The sequence below is a fragment of the Stegostoma tigrinum genome, chromosome 24 (genome assembly GCF_030684315.1).
Source record: "Stegostoma tigrinum isolate sSteTig4 chromosome 24, sSteTig4.hap1, whole genome shotgun sequence".
Taxonomy (NCBI): domain Eukaryota; kingdom Metazoa; phylum Chordata; class Chondrichthyes; order Orectolobiformes; family Stegostomatidae; genus Stegostoma; species Stegostoma tigrinum.
Genome location: NC_081377.1, coordinates 31,790,418 through 31,809,839, shown reverse-complemented (window position 1 = coordinate 31,809,839; position 19,422 = coordinate 31,790,418). Strand labels below are relative to the sequence as shown.

The following is a 19,422-nucleotide window of genomic DNA, read 5'->3' as shown; positions in this document are numbered from 1 at the left end:
ATGGCTGGGCTGGACAGATTTTTGTTGGCAGGGAATGGAGAGATATGGGGAATGGAGAGAAAGTGGAATTGATGATTGTATTGAATGGTGAAGCAGGTTTCACCTATCCCTGCTCCCACTACTTGTTCTTGTGCAGGGTTAGTCTGACAGACCAATCCTCTATGTGACTCTTGTCTTGAAGGTGCAAGTGTGCAGACATCTGGTGTGAATAGGAACATTATTTCCTAACTGTTTCTCCAGATGTTGCTGAAGAAATATTAAAGATCTGGCTCAGGGTTGGCCGACAGGGGACATGTAACTGGCAAAATTCTACCCAAGTTGCAGCAGAAAATCAGGAAAACTCCTGCAGAAATCCTAGGATGTTGACATTTGTTAAATAATCGTAAAATGGGATCCTGAGCTTTATATAGAAATATGGAGTGCAAAAGTATAAAGTTATTCCAGAGATAATGGGAACTGCAGATGCTGGAGAATCCAAGATAATAAAATGTGAGGCTGGATGAACACAGCAGGCCAAGCAGCATCTCAAGAGCACAAAAGCTGACGTTTCGGGCCTAGACCCTTCATCAGAGAGGGGGATGGGGAGAGGGGGAGGCGGACCGAAGATGGAGAGTAAAGAAGATAGGTGGAGAGAGTATAGGTGGGGAGGGGATAGGTCAGTCCAGGGAAGACGGACAGGTCAAGGAGGTGGCATGAGGTTAGTAGGTAGGAGATGGAGGTGCGGCTTGGGGTGGGAGGAAGGGATGGGTGAGAATAAGAACAGGTTAGGGAGGCAGAGACAGGCTGGGCTGGTCCTCCCCCCACTGCATCCCAAAACCAGCCCAGCCTGTCTCTGCCTCCCTAACCTGTTCTTCCTCTCACCCATCCCTTCCTCCCACCCCAAGCCGCACCTCCATTTCCTACCTGCTAACCTCATGCCACCTCCTTGACCTGTCTGTCTTCCCTGGACTGACCCATCTCCTCCCTACCTCCCCACCTATACTCTTCTCTCCACCTATCTTCTTTTCTCTCCATCTCTCCCTATTTATTCCAGAACCCTCACCCCATCCCCCTCTCTGAAGAAGGGTCTAGGCCCGAAACGTCAGCTTTTGTGCTCCTGAGATGCTGCTGGGCCTGCTGTGTTCATCCAGCTTCACACTTTACTATAAAGTTATTCCAAACTGGTATAAGCACTGGTTCATGCCCAGCTGGAGGATTGTGTTAATTCTGGGAACCAAACTTTAAAAAGAACAGGAAAGCTTTGGAGAGGATGCAGGAACAATTTACCAGAATTATTATGGAGAGGAGGGATCACCATAACATGGATAGGCTGGAGAAGGTGGCCCTAATTCTACTTAGATCAGATAAGGCGAGGAAGATTTTTGATGGGCGTTCACCACCTGCAACTTCCCCTTCAAGCCACACTCTATTCTGACTTGGAAATAGATCACTGTTTCTTCTCTGTTGCTGGATCAGAGGCCTGGAATCCCTCCCTAATGGCATTGTGGTCTACCGACAGCAAGTAGCCTGCAGTGGTTCAAGAAAACAGTCCTGACCACCTTCTCAATGGCAACTTGGAGTTGGCAATAAATGCTGGCCCAGCCAACACTGCCTAAGAGAATGGTGGAAAACAAGTTCAGTAATAGCTTTCGAAAGGGAGTTTGATAAAATAGGTGAAGAAAACACTGCAGTCATGTAGGGTAACAGCACCACAGCGAGACTAACTGGATTATTCTTTGAAAAAGCCAGTGTGGTTTACAATAGTACAACACAGAAGGTAGCTGTGTGATACTATGATCTTGTAATAAATTCAGTGAGAGTTAGTGGCAATGTGTTTCTCTGCGTTTCAGTGAAAATCAGGACCTGTCCTCCTAAAAACACTCAACTGTCTTGCTGGTCAGAATGCTGTTTGAAGGTTGGAGTTGGTTGTAGAAGGTAAAGCCACCACAGACTTACCAGACCACAGGGCCTGCTTTTCAATTGAGAGAGACAACTGGTAGCAGTTTTACCTGAGGGTCACCATACCTGGGGTGAGGGGAGAGATTGAGAAGGAGCGTCCTTCATGGTAACCTCAGCCGATGTGGAAATTGAATCCATGCTGTAGGTGACACTCTGCATTGCAAATCCAAATAATTGATTGCAGAACTTAGCAAAAGAATAAGTTTTCCTAGATATTGCTAAATAGACAGCCTTCATTTTCATTTACCAACTTTTATTAAAATGTTTATTAGAAGTGTTTTCCTGGGATGGGAAAATTACGAGTACCTGCACCACAGTCTGTTTTACTAAGGGCTAAATTCTACTATTTAAATGTTCGTGTTCTGGTGAAGGCTAAAAGAATAACTGCAGGCAGGACCTGGGGCACGTCTGTCACAGTCTGGTTTTACTGACTTAGAAGTGAAAATTAAACAACACAGACAAACCTTTTGCTTTATTTTTAACAGCAGGTTTAGCGGATTGTGGGGGGTGATAAATTGGTTTAAATTTGCATAACCGTAGATGTGTGTGTGTGTGTGTGTGTGTGTGTGTGTGTGTGTGTGTAGGATGCGGTTAGAAAAGTCTTGCCATTAACCTTGGTGACATTGTTGTCATTGAATTTGCAAGTCGATTGGTCATTAACTGGTTATTTTGGACATTTATCATTGCAACTAGCAACTGGTGACCTGTGTCAAAACTGACTGTTTGAACGAAAAAGAAAGGAGTAAAGAATCCAAGAGTTGCTGATAACTTTTGTTAATATACTTTGGAGTTTTCTCTGAACCTTTTCTTACACTCACTGAGATGCAGTTGCTATGATTTCCTCCCAGTATTTGTGAGTGATTGTGAACTTATTTTCCCAGCTTGGATTTGCGGGGAATGGAAAGGCGTTGAATCACCAGCAGCTGGACTGGAGGTCCTTCTTCTATTGAGATTATTCCTCATCCAGACTGAACACACCCTTCTCTTGGTCAAGGAGCTGTGGTTTTCGGGCTCGGAGGATTAGCATAGCATTTGGAACTAGCCCATACTCCTTCAGAGTCTTGGACTGATCGCTGTAGACTTGTTGAGGGAAGGTGCTGATAATGTCATAATCAATCTGTTGCTGTCCCCTGCAAAACATCAACCACCAAGCAAAATCTTAAAGTCCCAGCACCCAGCAAGAAACTAAATAAAATCATAGAATTCTTACAGTGCGGAACCAGGCCATTTGGCCCAAAAAGTCCACACAGCCCTTCCGAAGAGCCCCCCACCCCTGCATTTCCTGTGTCTAACACATTTAAGTTAAAAATCCCTGGACACTATGGGCAATTTAGCATAGCCATGCTACATAATCTGCACATCTTTGGATTGTAGGAAGAAATGGGGGGAAACCTGCACAGACATGAGGAGAATGTGCAAACTCCACACAGTCACCCGAGGGTGGAATCAAATCTGTGTCCCTGACACTGAGGCTGCAGTGCTAACCACAGAGGCACCGTGCCATCCTGCTGGCAGGGGGGGGGGGGGGGGGGGGGTCAACTTCTGGTCAATTTGGCACAAGTACCTCCTTTCAGGAGCCACTTGCCTCCACTGAATAATACTTTAATGGACTTTAGAAACTTCTTCAGTATAATGGAAAGTGGTAACTGAGGTTAGCAGAAGGAATGAGTTTGTATGATTGGAGGAATTCCAGTTTAGAGGTATTGAGAAGTGGCAGGTCAGTCTAGAGAACCTTGATTTCAGTACAGTGGAGATCTTGGTGCCCTGGTAGTCAGTCATAGCTCAGTGACTACAGTCTTTGTCAGATGGTTAAGGGCTCAGATTCCACTGGGAGACTTGAGCCCAAAATCCAGTTGCCTTTTCCCACAATACAACAAAGTCTTCACTTCAGGAATATCTCACTGTGACATCCTGAGGGTTTGAAAGAGTCTTTTTTAAAATTTGTTGGACAGAAGGGGTGTATAGGTGTCGGAATTCTTACAAATTCAGGATTTTCATCTCCTCATTGTGCATGCTTGACTGACAGCCCAGATCAGTATAAGTATTAGCTCAGTAAGAAACTTGTATTGAAGTGAATTGTTGACTTTGACAATTTAAATAGTTATAAGTTGTTATTTCTGTGATCTCTGGATAATCTTGTGTTGTTTCCTTTTAGAACAGACAAGGTTGACTGGGATGGACAGGGTGGACAGAAAGCAGCTGTTCCCCTTAGGTGAACAGTCAATAATAAGGGGCCATGCTTTTTAAGGTGAAAAGCAGGAGGTTTAGAAGGCTCTGTAGGTTTTAAAAAACAAACTACCAGAGGAAAAGATGGTCCATGATAGGCCTTTCAAGACAAATATGAGAGATTCCACAACACTATAGTCAGCATTAAAGAAGGCATACAAAATAGTAACTTGATGACAGAAGAGTTACACAGATCCAATAATGGAAACTTGGCAGCATCAGTAGGTCCCAACATAATTTTGACTTGCCAGATGCAAAATCTTTGCTCTTCCACTTTTTTACCATTCATCTATCAAAATGTGAGTATCCAGTTCTGCCTTGTCCATAGTGACACAGTGCGATCAGAGAGAGCCGGCCAACAGAGGCATGTGCTTGAGAGAACAATATGCCAGGTTGATGAGATATCGATATATGACTTTTGGCCACACTGCATTTATACAGTCCCCATCCTACCCCACAATATCAGTCTGTGCTGAATGAGAGAATCAGCTGAACAGACGTGGATAATGTGTCCAAACAGTGAAAGCAAGGAGGGTTATCTGTCCATGTGTTTTCTTCATTGTCATGCCAGCATGTTGCAGAGGACGACAGGTGAGGAAGGCAGATGCCAGATTAAATGCCAGATTGTGGTCTAAGAGTTGCAGTGAAGGAGGGATGTTATGGATCCATGAAGAAGGAAGGATGCTTCCAGAGGGATATGTGCTGCACCATGAGTGCAGCAGGCGAATGCAGTGTTCCTGGATCTGATGCACAAACGGTTCCATGACTTGCTGCACTCCTGGCAATTAATTTACAGAAGTACACGGACATCCTTTGTGATAGATGAGAGGTATGTTCAAGGTGTTCATGTGGATCTAAGCATTAATGAGGTGTCATCAGAATAGACCCCAATGATCCATACCTACAGTGATGATGTTTGTCTCTGAATGCAATATAGAATGGGCTCTGTATGTTGTACAGGCAGAAGGACTGGGTCAGCAAGGCCGAAGGCAATTCATTAAGTTGATGAGGTGGCCATGGACACTGAAGATGGCAGCTGAGTTCATTATTGTAGCTGGAGAGGTGAGCAGCTGTCTCCACCTTCTCCAAGGTGAAATGTTGAGCACTATGTGAGGGTTTGTGAGCACAGGGCACCAGTTCATTTTGATCATTGATAAATTTATAGTGTCAGTATATCAGTAAGTTTCATGCACTTGCAAATGAATTGGGTAAAACCTTGTACCTCCCCTGTGAGTTTGATGGTATGGTAGGGAGTGCATTCAGTCACTTGTGAGAGTGGAGGGAGGGTCCCGATCACCATCTGGCTTCCATCCCAATGTCAATCTTCTTCCTACTGCTACCAGTTGAGACCCTTAAATGGGGAATTGCCTGAGGATTGCCATGTGATGAGCATGACAGTAACACCCTGTTGTGCTTGCTGGTGGGCTCCCAATGATATTCCTCATCCAAGGTACCATGTCTAATTAATGGATTCAGCATCAGGAAGGTGGAGAGCAGAGATTACCCATTGAGACCAAACCCCTAGCCTTGTTGCTCAAACCTTAAATCCCACTGCAGATCCCCACCCCCATCATCACTCATCTGTACCTGAGATCCAGTGATCTCACACCTTCAGGGCGATGTCTTAGCAGCAATAACCACGGCTTGCCTTGTGGCACTTTGGTTCAACAGAGCTGCCAGATGGAATGGTCAGCAGCCTCAGACAATACCAATTTGGGATCTTTTGATCCTAAGGTCCCTCTAATTGATCTATCAACGGCTTGAATGGGCCACATACAGAGGGCCTTTCTGAAAGAAGACGATGCAGAGTTTCTCACCAGATCTCTAACTGACAGAAGAGACTTCTGTTACCTCTGCAAGATTCTGGAAATGTATTTTCTTCAACAAATGGGGTGGCGTATCATCATACACCAATAGACTCATTTGCCAGGTAATCAGAAAGTGCAACTTCTTACCAATGGCAATGGAGACAGAAGCCAGAAGTTCATCTCTGTGATGGCATGGGTGAAGTGTTAGCTATGTATGTCTGTGATGTAAGGGGTGTGATTTATAAACATTGTTATCGTTTATGGGTATTGGTCTGTGTGTATGATGGGTGTAATGATTAACTTGTTGGTATCTTTCTACTGTTTCGGTGGAAAATTGCCTTGTTAAATTTAAAAAAAATCTCTCAAGAAAGTTTGCAATTTGAGATCTGATTCATCCAGTAATAACGTAAGCTGGGATCAGAATGTCTGGCAGTGGAAATCTGATTCTTCATCCTGTGTTCAGAGAACGTGGGAGATAGTTCACAAGGAGGTATGAATGTTGCAAGCCATTCCAACCTTTGTTCATTGGTGCATTTGAGCATGTAGCAACACACCGACCTGTTTGTGAAAAAAAGAGGAGTTCCTCTGGAAGGAAGTCAAATGCAGTGTGTTTTCCACAAAGAAGGCACAGAGGCTGTTCCATATGTCAGAATGTTGTGTGTCTTTAGATATGCTTCCAAGTATTCTTTCAGGTGGTAAAGGCTGTTTTTTTATAAGGAGCCTCATTGAGTTATAAATTTGCATGCTGTCACTGAGTGCCAGTGGTGATAGAGACTATGAAGGGTAGGGCATAGGGATCAGTTGTTTAGGGTATGAGAATCTTGCTCAAACAGGCCCCAGATTTCACCAACCACAGCCTCCATCTGCAAAGACAATTGTCAAGTCAGGATAACTTCTGCAGAGATGTACATTGTTCTGCTGGGGTAAGATGTTCTCCTCCCTTGATGTGCTCTGTGCTGGCTCTGCCCGGAAAGGTGGTGCTGCTGCCATTCCTCTATCCCTCTTCACGCAGCAGGCCTTGACTGTCTTCATGGTGGCTGGGTCAAGAAATGATCCCAAGACCACCACAGAACTTTGCCTTTCCATTTCTGTTCCTGACTGCCCCTCTCACATCAACAGTCTAGCGGCCTGGGACAAATCTCCACGGAGGAAGTAAAACTTCTGTCTTCAACTTTGCTGAACTCTGCACAAGGAAAATGTACCTTTTTAAGAGGCTCTCAGAGGCTTTTGTGTCCTTTCCCCATAAAATTGTAGCTCAAATATATGGGTACAGTCACTCACACCAACAGAAATTCTACAATATTTTAGAGTCCTGGAAGAGGGTTAGCTATTCCCATGCAAATCGCACCCTGTCACTTCACCACACCTGGAGAAAACGGCTTCAATTGGAAATCAAGGCATTACTTATAAATTCAGACGCTGGCCAGCTTTTTAAAAAAATGACGACTCTGGAAAAGACAGATCATAGTATCAGAGTAAGGTGTCAACTATTTAGGATGAAGAGAAATGTCTTCATGCACCTTTGGAATTCAGCTGTGGATGCTTAGTCATCAAATACAATCTAAAGATCTGGCTAAATGTAAGCAAATTAAAGGATATGGGGATGTTGTGGCAAAATGTGACTGATCTAGAAGATGAGCCTTGATCTTATTGGAATGACAGAGAAAGCTCAAGGGATCAAAGGGCCTGATTCTGCTTTTAAAATGTTTCTATAAACATCACTGAGTAGCTTAGCATTAGTTTTCAGGTTATAACAGTTTTACTGGACAACTGTGCTACACAAAGCCAGCTCTCTATCTATACCACCACGTCCTCCAATCATAAACACCTCAATTAAATCACCCTTCTTGGTTACTAAAGGCAAGGCTATACAAGCACATTTCCTGTTATTTTGGGGAGTGATGCTTCTGTTCTGACATTGATGCTGCCCATTAATTACTGGACCCTCTTACCTGTTCTGGTCAAGGTAAGTGCGAAGGGCCCCAACTGTCTCGGTGAAAAGCATTTTAACTATGTACACCTTCTCTCCATTCTCTGATTTGATCCTGAGCGTGGAGACTTTTCTCAATGTTCGGTCATTTTCCTCACTGAGCGCCAACCTATGATCAAGAAAACAGAGGACTCTGTGATGCCAATGGGAGCAGCAAATATACTCTGGACACTGGGTTGGGGCGTTGACAGCATGCAGCATTGGACACTGATCCCGAACACTGGACTCTGACTTAGGAAACGGGGCACTCATTCACGGCACTGGTTAGGTTAAGGGGAAATTTTGGTAGAGGTGTTCAAAATAACAAGGGATTCTGACTAGTAAGGAGGGGTAATAATTAGAGGGCATGTGTTTAAAATGGTTCAGAAAATGAGAGGGAAGATGAGAAATCACTTTTCCAGGGATATAGGAAAAGAGATTAGGACTGGGACTAGTTAGATAGTTCAATCAGGGGGCTAGCACATTATGATGGGCTGACTGGCCTCCTGCGCTGCAAGGTTGCTTTGTAGATGGAATGAAAATGATCAGACATTCTACAAAACATTTCACCGTTCTTGATTCTACCAGAGTGCAACTGAAATAGAGAGCAAACCTGAGTTAGGGAATTTGACGATGAGGTTAAGGTGGTCATCCTCTCTTTTTCTAAGTTTATCAATCTCCAGGAGATTAAAAAATGGCAAAAGGTGACAGAGAGCCAACAGTAGTTCACCACTGTGTGCTGTAGCTGGGCTAACCGTTGACTAGTGAATAACTGATAAGTCAACCTATTTATTCCAATTGTAACAAATTGGAATATACAGCCTGAGATATGTTGGAAGTGTCACCCACTTCACAAGCTTGTGCTCTGGCTTTCAGAACTTGAGGGAGAAACTGGAGTTAGTGGTGTGCATTCACAAGGTAGAGTGCTATATCAGGGAGGTAGTCACACCCTAGCTCAGTCATGAGAACCAGGCAGGCAGGGAAGGAATCCCCACAGTCTATCTTGCTTGCTAATCAGTTTTCCATTTTGGACCTAGATGAGGATGATTGTTCCTCATGGGAATACAGCCACAGCCAGGTCAGTGGCACCTTGGATATCACATAGGGGGAAGGGAGAGGAGAGCGGGAGTGCAATAGATATATGCAATTCCACAGACAGGAAGATCAGACAGGCACTTCTGTGGCAGTAAAGGTGACTCCAGGATGGTGTTTTACCTCCCTAGAACCAAGGTCACAGATATTACGGACTGGCCTTACAACATCCCTCAGGGAGAAAATGACTAGCTGGAGGCTGTGATCCATATCAGTACCAATGACTTAGACAGAAAGGGGGATAATGCCCTGACAACAGATTTTACTAAGTTAGTAAGGAGATTTTAAAAAGGTCAGACCTCAAGACCTCAATTTTACTCCTGATGCCATGTGCTAGTAACACAAGAATAACTGAATTGAAGCATGGCTGCAGAATTGGTGTCAGAGAGAGAGCTTTCTGAAGAATTGTGACCTGTTTTTGGGCAAGTGGGACTTGTATAAGGGTTACACCTTAAAGAGGGCCAGAACGGATATTCTCCTGGAGAGATTTTCCGGTGCTTTTGGGAAAGTTTAAATCACCTTGGTGGCAGGCATGTGAGGTAGCTTGAATAGGAAGGAAATTAACATAGTAACAGAAAGCAGTAAAGTGACAATTGAACTTAACAATGAATTAGAGAATAAAGACAAGAACGTGGAATAATGTCAAAAGACAAAGTTAAGGGCACGCTACTAAATGCATCCGGAGATAGTAGGAACTGCTGATGCTGGAGTCAGAGGTAAGTGTGGAGCTGGAGGAACACTGCAGGCCAGGCAGCATCAAAGGAGCAGGAAAATTTGATGTTTTGTGTTGGGACCCTGCTTCAGAAATGGGGTGGGGAAAAGAGGTCTGAAATAGATCCACTGAGGTCTTTCCAGCATTTGCAACAAAGTAAATGATTTAAAGACATAGAAGTAAATAGGTATGAGCTAATTGCCATTACAGAAACATATCTGCAGGATAACCAGGACTAGGAATAGAGTATTCAAGGATATTTGATATCCAGGAAGAACAGGGAAAAAGGAAAAGATGATGTTGCATTGATAGTAATGGATGGACTCAGTAAATTAATAAGGGAGGATCTCAGATTGGAAGAATAACGTGGAATTTATTTGGGTGGAGCTATGAAATAGCAAAGAGCAGTCAACATTATTAGATGTGCTTTAAAGACACTGATCAATAATGGTGATGTGCAGCATGGTCTTTGTCAGATTATTGACGTATGCAGCAAAAGATATTAACAATAATCAAGGTGAGACTGGGTAACCTGATGAGCGCTAATGTTTTGGTGGAGTGTGTTGGGGATAGTTTTCTAGAACAGTGTGCTGAATGTCCAAATAGACAAAAATTTAAGCAAAGAAAATTACGAAGGCACAAGGTGAAATTGCCAGTGGTCACTTGGAAAAAACAGATTAAAAATGTATGATAGTAAATGGGCAACAAAAAGTCTCTAAAGAATTGCTACATAGTTTATGGCAACCATAGACTTCTTCAAGGAACAAAACAACCAAAAAAGGCAGTCTACTGTGGTTAACAAAGGAAGCTAAGGATTGTATAAGTTTAAAGAAAAGGCATATTAAGTTTCCAGAAGTAGTAATAAACCTGAGGACTGGGGGTTTTAAATACATAAAAGGAGGACAACAAACTGATAAAGGGAGAATGGAATATCAATGCAAATTAGAAAATATTATAAAAATACCGTAAAAGCTTCTATAGGGATGTAAAAAGGAAACATTTTGTTAAGACAGATGTCAGTCCATGAAAAGCAGAGTCAGGAGAATTTAAGATGGGGAATAGAAGAACAGCAGAGAATAGAAAAACTGGTTACTTTGTGTTGGTCCTCGATGATAAGTCATCATAAGAAATCTCCCAACGTAAGATTCAAAGCACTAAGGAAAATGATTACTTCAGGAAAATTAGTAAAAATGTTGTGTTGGAGAAATGAATCGGACTGAAAGGTGATAGGTCCTCAAGACTTGATATTCTACGTTTGAGGGCGTTGAAAAGATGGCTGTGGAGGCAGTGGGCATATTGGTGATCATCCGAAATATGACTGAATGTGGAACGGCTGCAGCAGATTGGAAGCTAGCAGCTGTCACTATATAAAGAGGGAGAGAGAAAATGGGAAGAAAATGGCTGTTAGCGATACATCATTTGTGAGGAAAATGTTCGAAACTATGAGAAGGATGTGACGAATAGACATTTGAATAATCTAATTGGGTACAATCAGCATGGATTTGTGAATGAAAATTGTATTTGATGAAATTGTTATTTTGAGGATATTACTAATAGAGTTGATAGAGGGGGAGGATGTTGGTTGATGGTAGTACACGTGGATTTTCAGAAGGCTTTTGATAAAGTGCCTCACATGAGGTTGATTTAACAGAATTACAGCACATGGGATAGGAAATAATTTAACAATATGGTTTAAAGATTAGCTCACAGGCAGAAAGTAGAGTAAGAATAATTATTCTCATGTTGGTGGACTAGACGGTGACAATGAGGATTAATACTGGGCTCACAATATATATCAATGAGATGTCGGTCATTTCCAGACTTGCACATGATACAAGACTAACCGGGAATGTGCATTGTGAGAAAGACGTAGTGATTTCACGAGGATTTGAACACACTTAATGAAGAGCTGAGAACATGGCACATGGAATATGATGTGGGAATATGTGATGTTGTCCACTTTGGTAGGAGAAACAGATATGCAAAGTATTCCTTAAATGGTGAGAGATTAGAAAATTTAAAATGTACAAAGGGACCTGCGTGTCCTTGTCAATAAATTACCAAATGCTGAAATGCGGGTGTAGCAAGCTATTAGGAAGGCTAATGGAATGTTAGCCTTTATTGCAACAGGATTTGAGTACAGAAGTCTTGTTTCAATTATATAGAAAAGTTTGTAAGAACTGCACCTGGATTATTGTGGGCAGTGTTGTCTTTTTCTCTCAAAAAAATATTAATGCCACAGATGGAGTGCAAAGAAGTTCAACAGACTTCTTCTGGGATGGCAGGACTGTTCTGTGAAGAGATTGGTGAATCTGGGCCTGTTTTCTCTGGAGGTTTGAAAAAATGAGAGGTTATCTCATTGAAACTTAAAATATTTGAAGGGATAGGTAGGGTGTAAATGCAGGAAAGGTGTTTCTCCTGGTTGGGGAGTCCACAACCAGGTGACACCATTTCAGAATAAGGAGAAGTCACTAAGGACAAAGATGAGGAGATTGGTTTTTACTCAGAGGGTTGTGAATCTTTGGAATTTTCTACCACGGAGGGCTGTGGAAACTCATGTTGAATTTAGATTTATAATAGCAAAGGTGTAAGGGAAAACGGAGACAATGTGGGAAAAGGGGCTTTGAAGTGGATAATCAAACTGATGACTCGATGGTATCAATGAAGTAGTCTAACTCCTACTCCTATTTCCTATCTTCCAAAACAGGATCCCAGATTTCTACCCACACTTTTCTAATCCAAGTAATTCAAACTGCCCTCCCACTTCATCAGTGACACCTGTACCTCTCTCTCAGTTTTGCTAGAGTTGGAGTTTCAACCAAAATCGTATTTTCATTGGCTGGTTTGGGAGGGACCTGTAGAAGGAATAAATTAAACCAATTAGAACAAAGCTATTCGTCATACCAGCTTTGGAGCCAGAACCTCACTCCTAAATAGAGGTATATTTCACAATTTCCAGTAGGCTAGGATAGTGGCAAAAGACTTACTGTGAATCTCGTCTGACATTTGCAATGAAGACTATGAGGGACAAAGCTTGATGGTTAAGGTTTGTCTGCAATGATTCATCTTTGGGAAACCAAGGTTTGGCAATTTGTGAAACTTTTGCTAACACTATTTACAGTCAATGCCCAATGATCAACAACAGGTGGCAGCAGATGCACACTATTTCTTTTTGATTACAATATTGAGGCAGTGCTCAGAGACACTGAACAGGCACAAATTGCTGAAATAACAGCAACAGATCCTAGTTTTTACAGCCTGGAATGTAATTGAGTGTCACCTGGTTTATATATTGAACAAAAGGCAAATGGAAAGTGTTATGGACAACAATCTAATTGAGCAGTTCAGGTGTTGGTTCATATGCAGCAGTAAATGAAGCCCCTTGGGAGGACAGAAAAGGCCTCACAGTAACATCTCTGAAAGACAGCAACTCTGACAGTGCAGTACTCCCTCAGTACTGTTTTGGCACTATCAGCCTGGATTTTGAGTTCAAATCACTGGGGTGGGACTATGATCTCACGACTATCCGTCACAGAAGCGAAACAAATGCTAAGTGACTGAGCCTGTCTGACTATTAAAGATTAAATATCACTCAGAGTAGCACTAAAAAACCTGCAAATAGTCAGGCACTATTCTCCAGTACTGGTTTGCCTGGGACTGAGTGTTTACAGGGACATTTTTTGCTGCACTGTGCAGAACCCTGTATCTTTTTGAACATCCACTGATGTTAAAAAGCCTACCAGCTCTGATAAAGAAGTGGCACTGAATCTCTGTGCTTAACTGCCTGCAGTGTGACCTTCAGCAGGAGTTTCAACATATAGTGTCTCAGCACACCTTTTCCTGTTTTTAATCAGCCACAACTCCTCCTGTTGTGGTGACTCAATGCTTATATCACCGAGTGCTAGTCACACAAATTGGATTTCTTTGTTTGAGTCTCGAACCCTTGAAAGACAAAAGCAGATTGCTTATCGTCACTGAGAACCGTGATGATCTCGTCTTGTGGTACAATTGTTTCAATAAATTAATGTGGTAATATTTTCTTTACAGAATTTGCTGGGTGACAGATGCTGCGGGGTTCCATCTTCTGGGTGAGGCTTTAAACTGAAGCTCTGTCTGTCAGATCAGGTGGATGTTGAAAATTCCACAGTTTGAAAAGGAGGAGGGAACTCCTTCCTCAGTCCCATGACCAAAAAGGATCAACAGCAGTTTGTAGGATATTGCTGGCTGCATATTAGTTGCCACATTCGTGACCTTATAACCGCGACTGTATATCAAGAAGGACTGTGCTGCATTAAACTTGTGCCTGAAGCTGTACTTCTAAACTGAGTGATAACTCTTCATGTCTGAGCCTGGACAGCACGAGTCAACAGGTTTGGTTGAACCCTCCCCCACCGAGGTCCCTAGCCTGCCCCACACACAGTTACCTGAAGAATGTCTCTGATGTCTCCTCGGATGTCAATCACTTTCCCAGCCCGGATGATAGTTTTAGGCAGTTTGTTCAGAAACTGATCTGCTGACAACTTTGGGCCTTAAAAGCAAGACAGGAACAATTTTAAAATTATTCTATTTAGGTTTCCTCATTTCCCACTTTACCAATCTGCTCTCAAAACCCTGTAGAGCAGTTTTCAATGCCTTTGTTTTCATGCTTAGCATTCCCTTCAAAAATAATCAGCTCCTCTAACTTAGTCTAATCTCCTACTCCAAGTTCTAGATATCAAGGGCTTCAAAACCTGATTTGAGTGGAGCAAACCAGCCACTCATATGGACAGCTGCCTCATTGAAGTGTATATGTGTAAATGATGGTGCCCTCATCCCCCTCCATAAATGGGTACGGTTGGGTTCGGGGCAGGATTTCTAAGATGTCTGGTGGCTTCCACCATTTTCTTCACAATGGGGAGCGTCTTTGTCTTGACAAAAATATGGTCTCCCCTTTAACTCGCAAATACACAGCCCACACATAGATGGACTATATATTTGTAGAATATATAGTCCATCTATCAGTTACCATCTTCAGTTACCATCAGTTACCATCTCCCTCCTTTAACTTTCTCCAGTACTCAGCACCACGCCCTGCCACAAGCATCTGGGAGAGCAGAGATGGGATCAGCCATGTTCAGTGAAATGGGGTGGTGTGGACTGGCTATGTGCTTTGTTGAAACAAACACCTGCTGTGGCCACATTAAAAGTTGTTAAATTCTTGGAACGCAAAGCCTCCAACAGATGTTTACATGCTTGATTCATCATGTTAATGAGTGTCTCTGCCTTTCATGTGGCCTCCCTTTCCTCTCAGTGTAATTTTTTTTAAAATGCAGTTATCAGTCACCAGAAATGCGCAGAGATAGATTTTCTTTTAGCCCTGAGGACGCTCTCTACCAAGCCACACACTTTCCCCAGGGTCCTCCACGCTTGAAACTGTGATATCCTGCTCCCTAACCAGACAGTCGCAATGAAGTCATGCTGGGTGAACCTCAAGAGATGTTTGATGCAGAATGAGGGTGGAAGCTGCCGTGTGCTAGTTGGGGTTTAATACGGAAGAGGAGCTTTCACAACAATGATTTCTGAGCAGGCCTGAGGATGTAGAGACATTAAGGTTGAAGTGAAAGAAAGAGAGATGATGGATAGAAACCACACTGACAGAAGTAGAGGAAGAATACAAAGAATAGTTAGTAATTAGAAGGGATTTATTTGCTCTGTTAATAGCAGATAATTTGTTCGCTGTTACAGTTAGAAAAATAAATTGTTACTTGTTAATTTTAAAGTGAATGTCAGGGATTTATTTTATATAACACTAGAAGTTACTGAAAGGCAGGTTACATCACTTTTCACATTCCTTTTACAGATTATATGGCAAAGTGCTCCTCTTTGGGTGTTTTGGTTTTTGTTCTCGGGGTGGTGTCAACCTCTGCTTTAAAACAACAGCACTGAAGTTCCAGAGCATGTGTCTGCCAGCCTGCCTTACAAACCTGTGGCACCTTACATCTTTCTTGGTCAGCTGGCCCAACTCCCAACTGAGTCCGCAACATCAGACCAGAACTGGGAAGTGCAGGCAGCCAAACTTAAAGACTGAGTTTGTGGAGCTAGGATATCTCCCACCTCTGATCAGTTGATCTGGGAATGAGAATTAGTTAGTTCACCAACCACTCATCAAAAAGTAATTCCAGACAAGGACACAGAACAAATGTAGGAATTTTGATATATAAAAAAAGAATAAGACAAGTTCTGACTTAATCAGGAATCACTGGTCTTCCCACAGGAGTACAAGAACTGTTGGTATAATTGCTTTTGTTGGAGGAAGAATTTTTGCAGAGGCAGGGTCTTCCAAAATGTTTACTAGCTGCTAAATAGGTCAAGCACTTAGTTGAAAACATGTACCTTCACAATATTGCTAAAGTGCATAAGCAAGTATATTTTAGTTTAGGGGATGACTGAAAGGAGCTGTTCCACAAATACCAACACATTCCAAAAATCTGACGTCACCTCTGCCCATTCATGTGGCAGAATGAATGAATTAATCAGTCCCAAACATCATTACACTGAAAACAAGAAGTGCTGGAGAGCACAGCGTGTCAGGCAGCATCCATGGAGAGAAAGCAAGGTAACATTTCAAGTCTGGATGACTCTTCATCACAGCTGAAGTGAAGTGTGGAAGGGGTTGCATTAATGCAGTAATGAGGTGGGGAATGGAGTGATGGGGGAGAAAGGATGTTGATAGTTCAGATTAGGTTAACATGCCTTCTGTCCATGGATATTTTTGTTTTCAGTACAGATTCCACCATCTGCAGTAATTTTGCTCCAAATATCGTTAGACCTTACCCAGAAGAAGACAAAAAATAGGTCATGCTATTACTGATAACATGCAATAAGTTAGTAATAAAGTGCCTGTGCTGTAGAATTTTAGTGTATACATACTTTTGGGTACTTTCTGCTCAAAATGTACCAACCAAAATTACCATCATACTTTGAAAGTCTAAGAGCAGCTGGATGGGAAAACGACTTGGTTTTTGTTTAAACTTGCTGAACTGTAACATCCTATAGTAATCCCATGATTTTAGATGGTGCTATCATTCTGCACTAGATAATGTAATGACACCAAAATGTTCAGAGTTGAAGACAGCAGATGAATTTGCCATAATCTTCCAATCTTCTCTAGACATGGGGCAGGTAGATGCTAGAGATTTGAAGAGTGCCAAATGTATATTGTAATATTATTAGTTTTACTGCTCACATTGTAGTGATTTTATAACAAACATCAGATTGTATGCAGTACAGCTGGTTTTGAATCAGTCTTAAAGATATGATAAAATGGAATTTCTGTGTCGTGTGTCCTATGTACTTCCTTATATATTTCAAGTAAAGGAATGATAAATTTGTAGACTCCAAGAATGGGGATCTTACAGTTAAAGGTGCTATTTAAATGCAAGCTGCTATTATTGAGGACATCCTTGAGAGGTTCGGGGGCAGATGATGGTCATAAAACAGGTGCAGTCAAAGATGATTTCAGGGGTTCAGCATCAGGTGATTCTTTGAAGTTGGTGAGAGCCAGTTTTCATCAGCTGGGAGAAATGCAGAAATTTCCATTTTATCAACTTCTACTCAGAAGGACACATGTGGTGCAATGGTAGTGTTCCTACCCATGGGTCAGGAGGCCTGCATTCTTAGTCCCATTTGCTCCGGACATACGTAATAATATCCCTGAACAGCTCAATTAGAACGTATCTTTGGCAACTTCAGCAGCTAAGAAAAATTAGCCGGATGTAACAGCGTTTGTGACCAAAGGATGTTTAGTGGCCATGTGTAAATCTGGCAGTTAATCCAATTTCTACCCCCCAAAAGTGGAATTTCACCCCCCTCTCCGACAATTCTGCAGGAGTTTGAGAGACATGGTAAGTGGGTGACTCAGGAAAATCCATAAAAAAAGTGTTAAGTTTGCTCACTATCCTACTAAAATTCTTCAGTGTTTATAATTAAACAGATGCAACACTGAAAAAAAGTCGATAGATGCAGTGACAAAGTCAGGCACCTCCGTCAGGCACCTCCTTATCAACAGCCTGAGTGAGTGGCCACCTACAGTTCATTCAGGGCAATCCTCCGCTCATACCCACCTGGAATTTCACTCGTCTCCTTTACAACCCCACAATCCTGCTGTTTGGAGACTCGAGGGGTATAGCATCCTTCTACTGTTTGTCCCATGCCAGGGAATTCTGCACGAGACTGTCTGTCCCGGAAGATCAAATCTCGCCTGTCAGTCACCTACTCAAACCACAAAGACCTTTGTGGGTTAGATATGTCTTTGCCTCCAAGGGATTTTTGGGAACAAATGCATTTATTAAAAAATTGTTCTCTACACAGAGGAATGTAGCTCCCAATCCTATCTTGCGACTGGCCTATAACCACAATTCCCTAACCCACCCTGCCTTGTTGATTCATCCTTGACTTGCAGTTGTGAAGTTAGGTGACCACGAGACAAACAAATCCAGACACTCTCAACTCATGCCTAGGGCTGATATGACCAACTTGGCAATATGACTCTTTCCATTCAACAAAGTTCACCGAGTGCTCACAGGAATAGTTAAGGCACATTCTGATTCCAATGTTGCGGTCAGTGAGTTGTATCGAGGATTAGTTCTGTTGGTACTGTTCCCCATCCGGGTAGCTCACAAGCAAGGGTCACTCTTCATGTGTGAGCCAAGATCAGAAGTCACATGACACCAGGTTATAGTCCAACAGATTTACTTGAAATCACAAGCTTTCGAAATGCAGCTCCTTCAAAGGAGCAGTGCTCCAAAAGCTTGAGATTTCAAATAAACCTGTTGGACTATAACCTGGTGTTGTGTAACTTCTGAACTTGTCCACCCATTTGGCATCTCCAAATCACGTGTGAGCCAAGGCAGAGTACAGAGTACAATGGTGTACCATTCAGTGCCGGAAGGCACCTTAGTTGAGCTTGCTACTCATCTGTAATCCATGTATCTATACCTGACAGCAGGAGTTGTGGTTGGGAGTCACTTAACAGTGAACAACATGGAAAATCGGGATCAATCTATTTCCTGTCAAGCTAGGGTGCTAAGAACAATGTTACATCCATCTGATATCTCAGGGAGATCGTACCTTAGATCTTCTAGTATAGCAAAGTTCCATTAAATGGGGATGGGCCCACAAGACACATCTTGCATCTTCACTGTGTGAGAAATGTTTTTCTCACATCACCCTTGCTTTGTTTGCACATCACCTTAAATCTTTTCTTGTTCTCTCTCATTCTTGTTTCATTCACAAGTGGAAACAGCTTCAGCCTATCTACTCTGCCCGGCCTGCTTATGATGTTGAAAATGTCAGATTTCCCCTCAACCTTTTCTCCAGGGACAGCAATCCCAATTTTTTCAATCTACTCTTAAAACTGGTACCATTCCAGTAAATTGATTCTGCACTGTCTCCAATGCATTCACATTTTTCCTATAATATGATCTCCACACTAGTATAAAATACTCCATCTGCAGTCTAACAAATGTCTTGCACAAGTTCAATATCACCTCCTTGCTCTTATACCCCATGCTCATATTAATAAAGCTGAAAAACTGTATGTTTTATTTATTGCTTTCTGGGCTCCTCCTGTCAGCTTTCAAAGTAGTTTTAAAGCAATTTGGGATGTCCTGAGACAGTGAAAGGATCTACATAAATGC

General features: G+C 42.4%; 1 protein-coding gene across 5 annotated transcripts in view; it reads right to left on the bottom strand.

The window, feature by feature from the left end:
- Nucleotides 1-1,128: 1,128 nt before the first annotated feature.
- Nucleotides 1,129-19,422, bottom strand: part of ubxn11 (UBX domain protein 11) — an 80,649-nt gene continuing 62,355 nt past the window's right edge. For 4 of the 5 annotated variants that reach the window (XM_048558178.2, XM_048558176.2, XM_048558177.2 and 1 more), the window contains 5 exons: nt 17,848-17,995; nt 14,170-14,273; nt 12,530-12,600; nt 7,925-8,071; nt 1,129-3,068 (listed from right to left, as the gene is read on the bottom strand). In XM_048558178.2, coding sequence (XP_048414135.1) covers nt 2,891-3,068; nt 7,925-8,071; nt 12,530-12,600; nt 14,170-14,273; nt 17,848-17,995 — 648 coding nt within the window. In that variant the 3' untranslated portion in view covers nt 1,129-2,890. Of the gene's footprint in view, nt 3,069-4,907; nt 7,156-7,924; nt 8,072-12,529; nt 12,601-14,169; nt 14,274-17,847; nt 17,996-19,422 lie in introns of those variants that run through there. The other variant, XM_048558182.1, reaches the window with a different exon arrangement.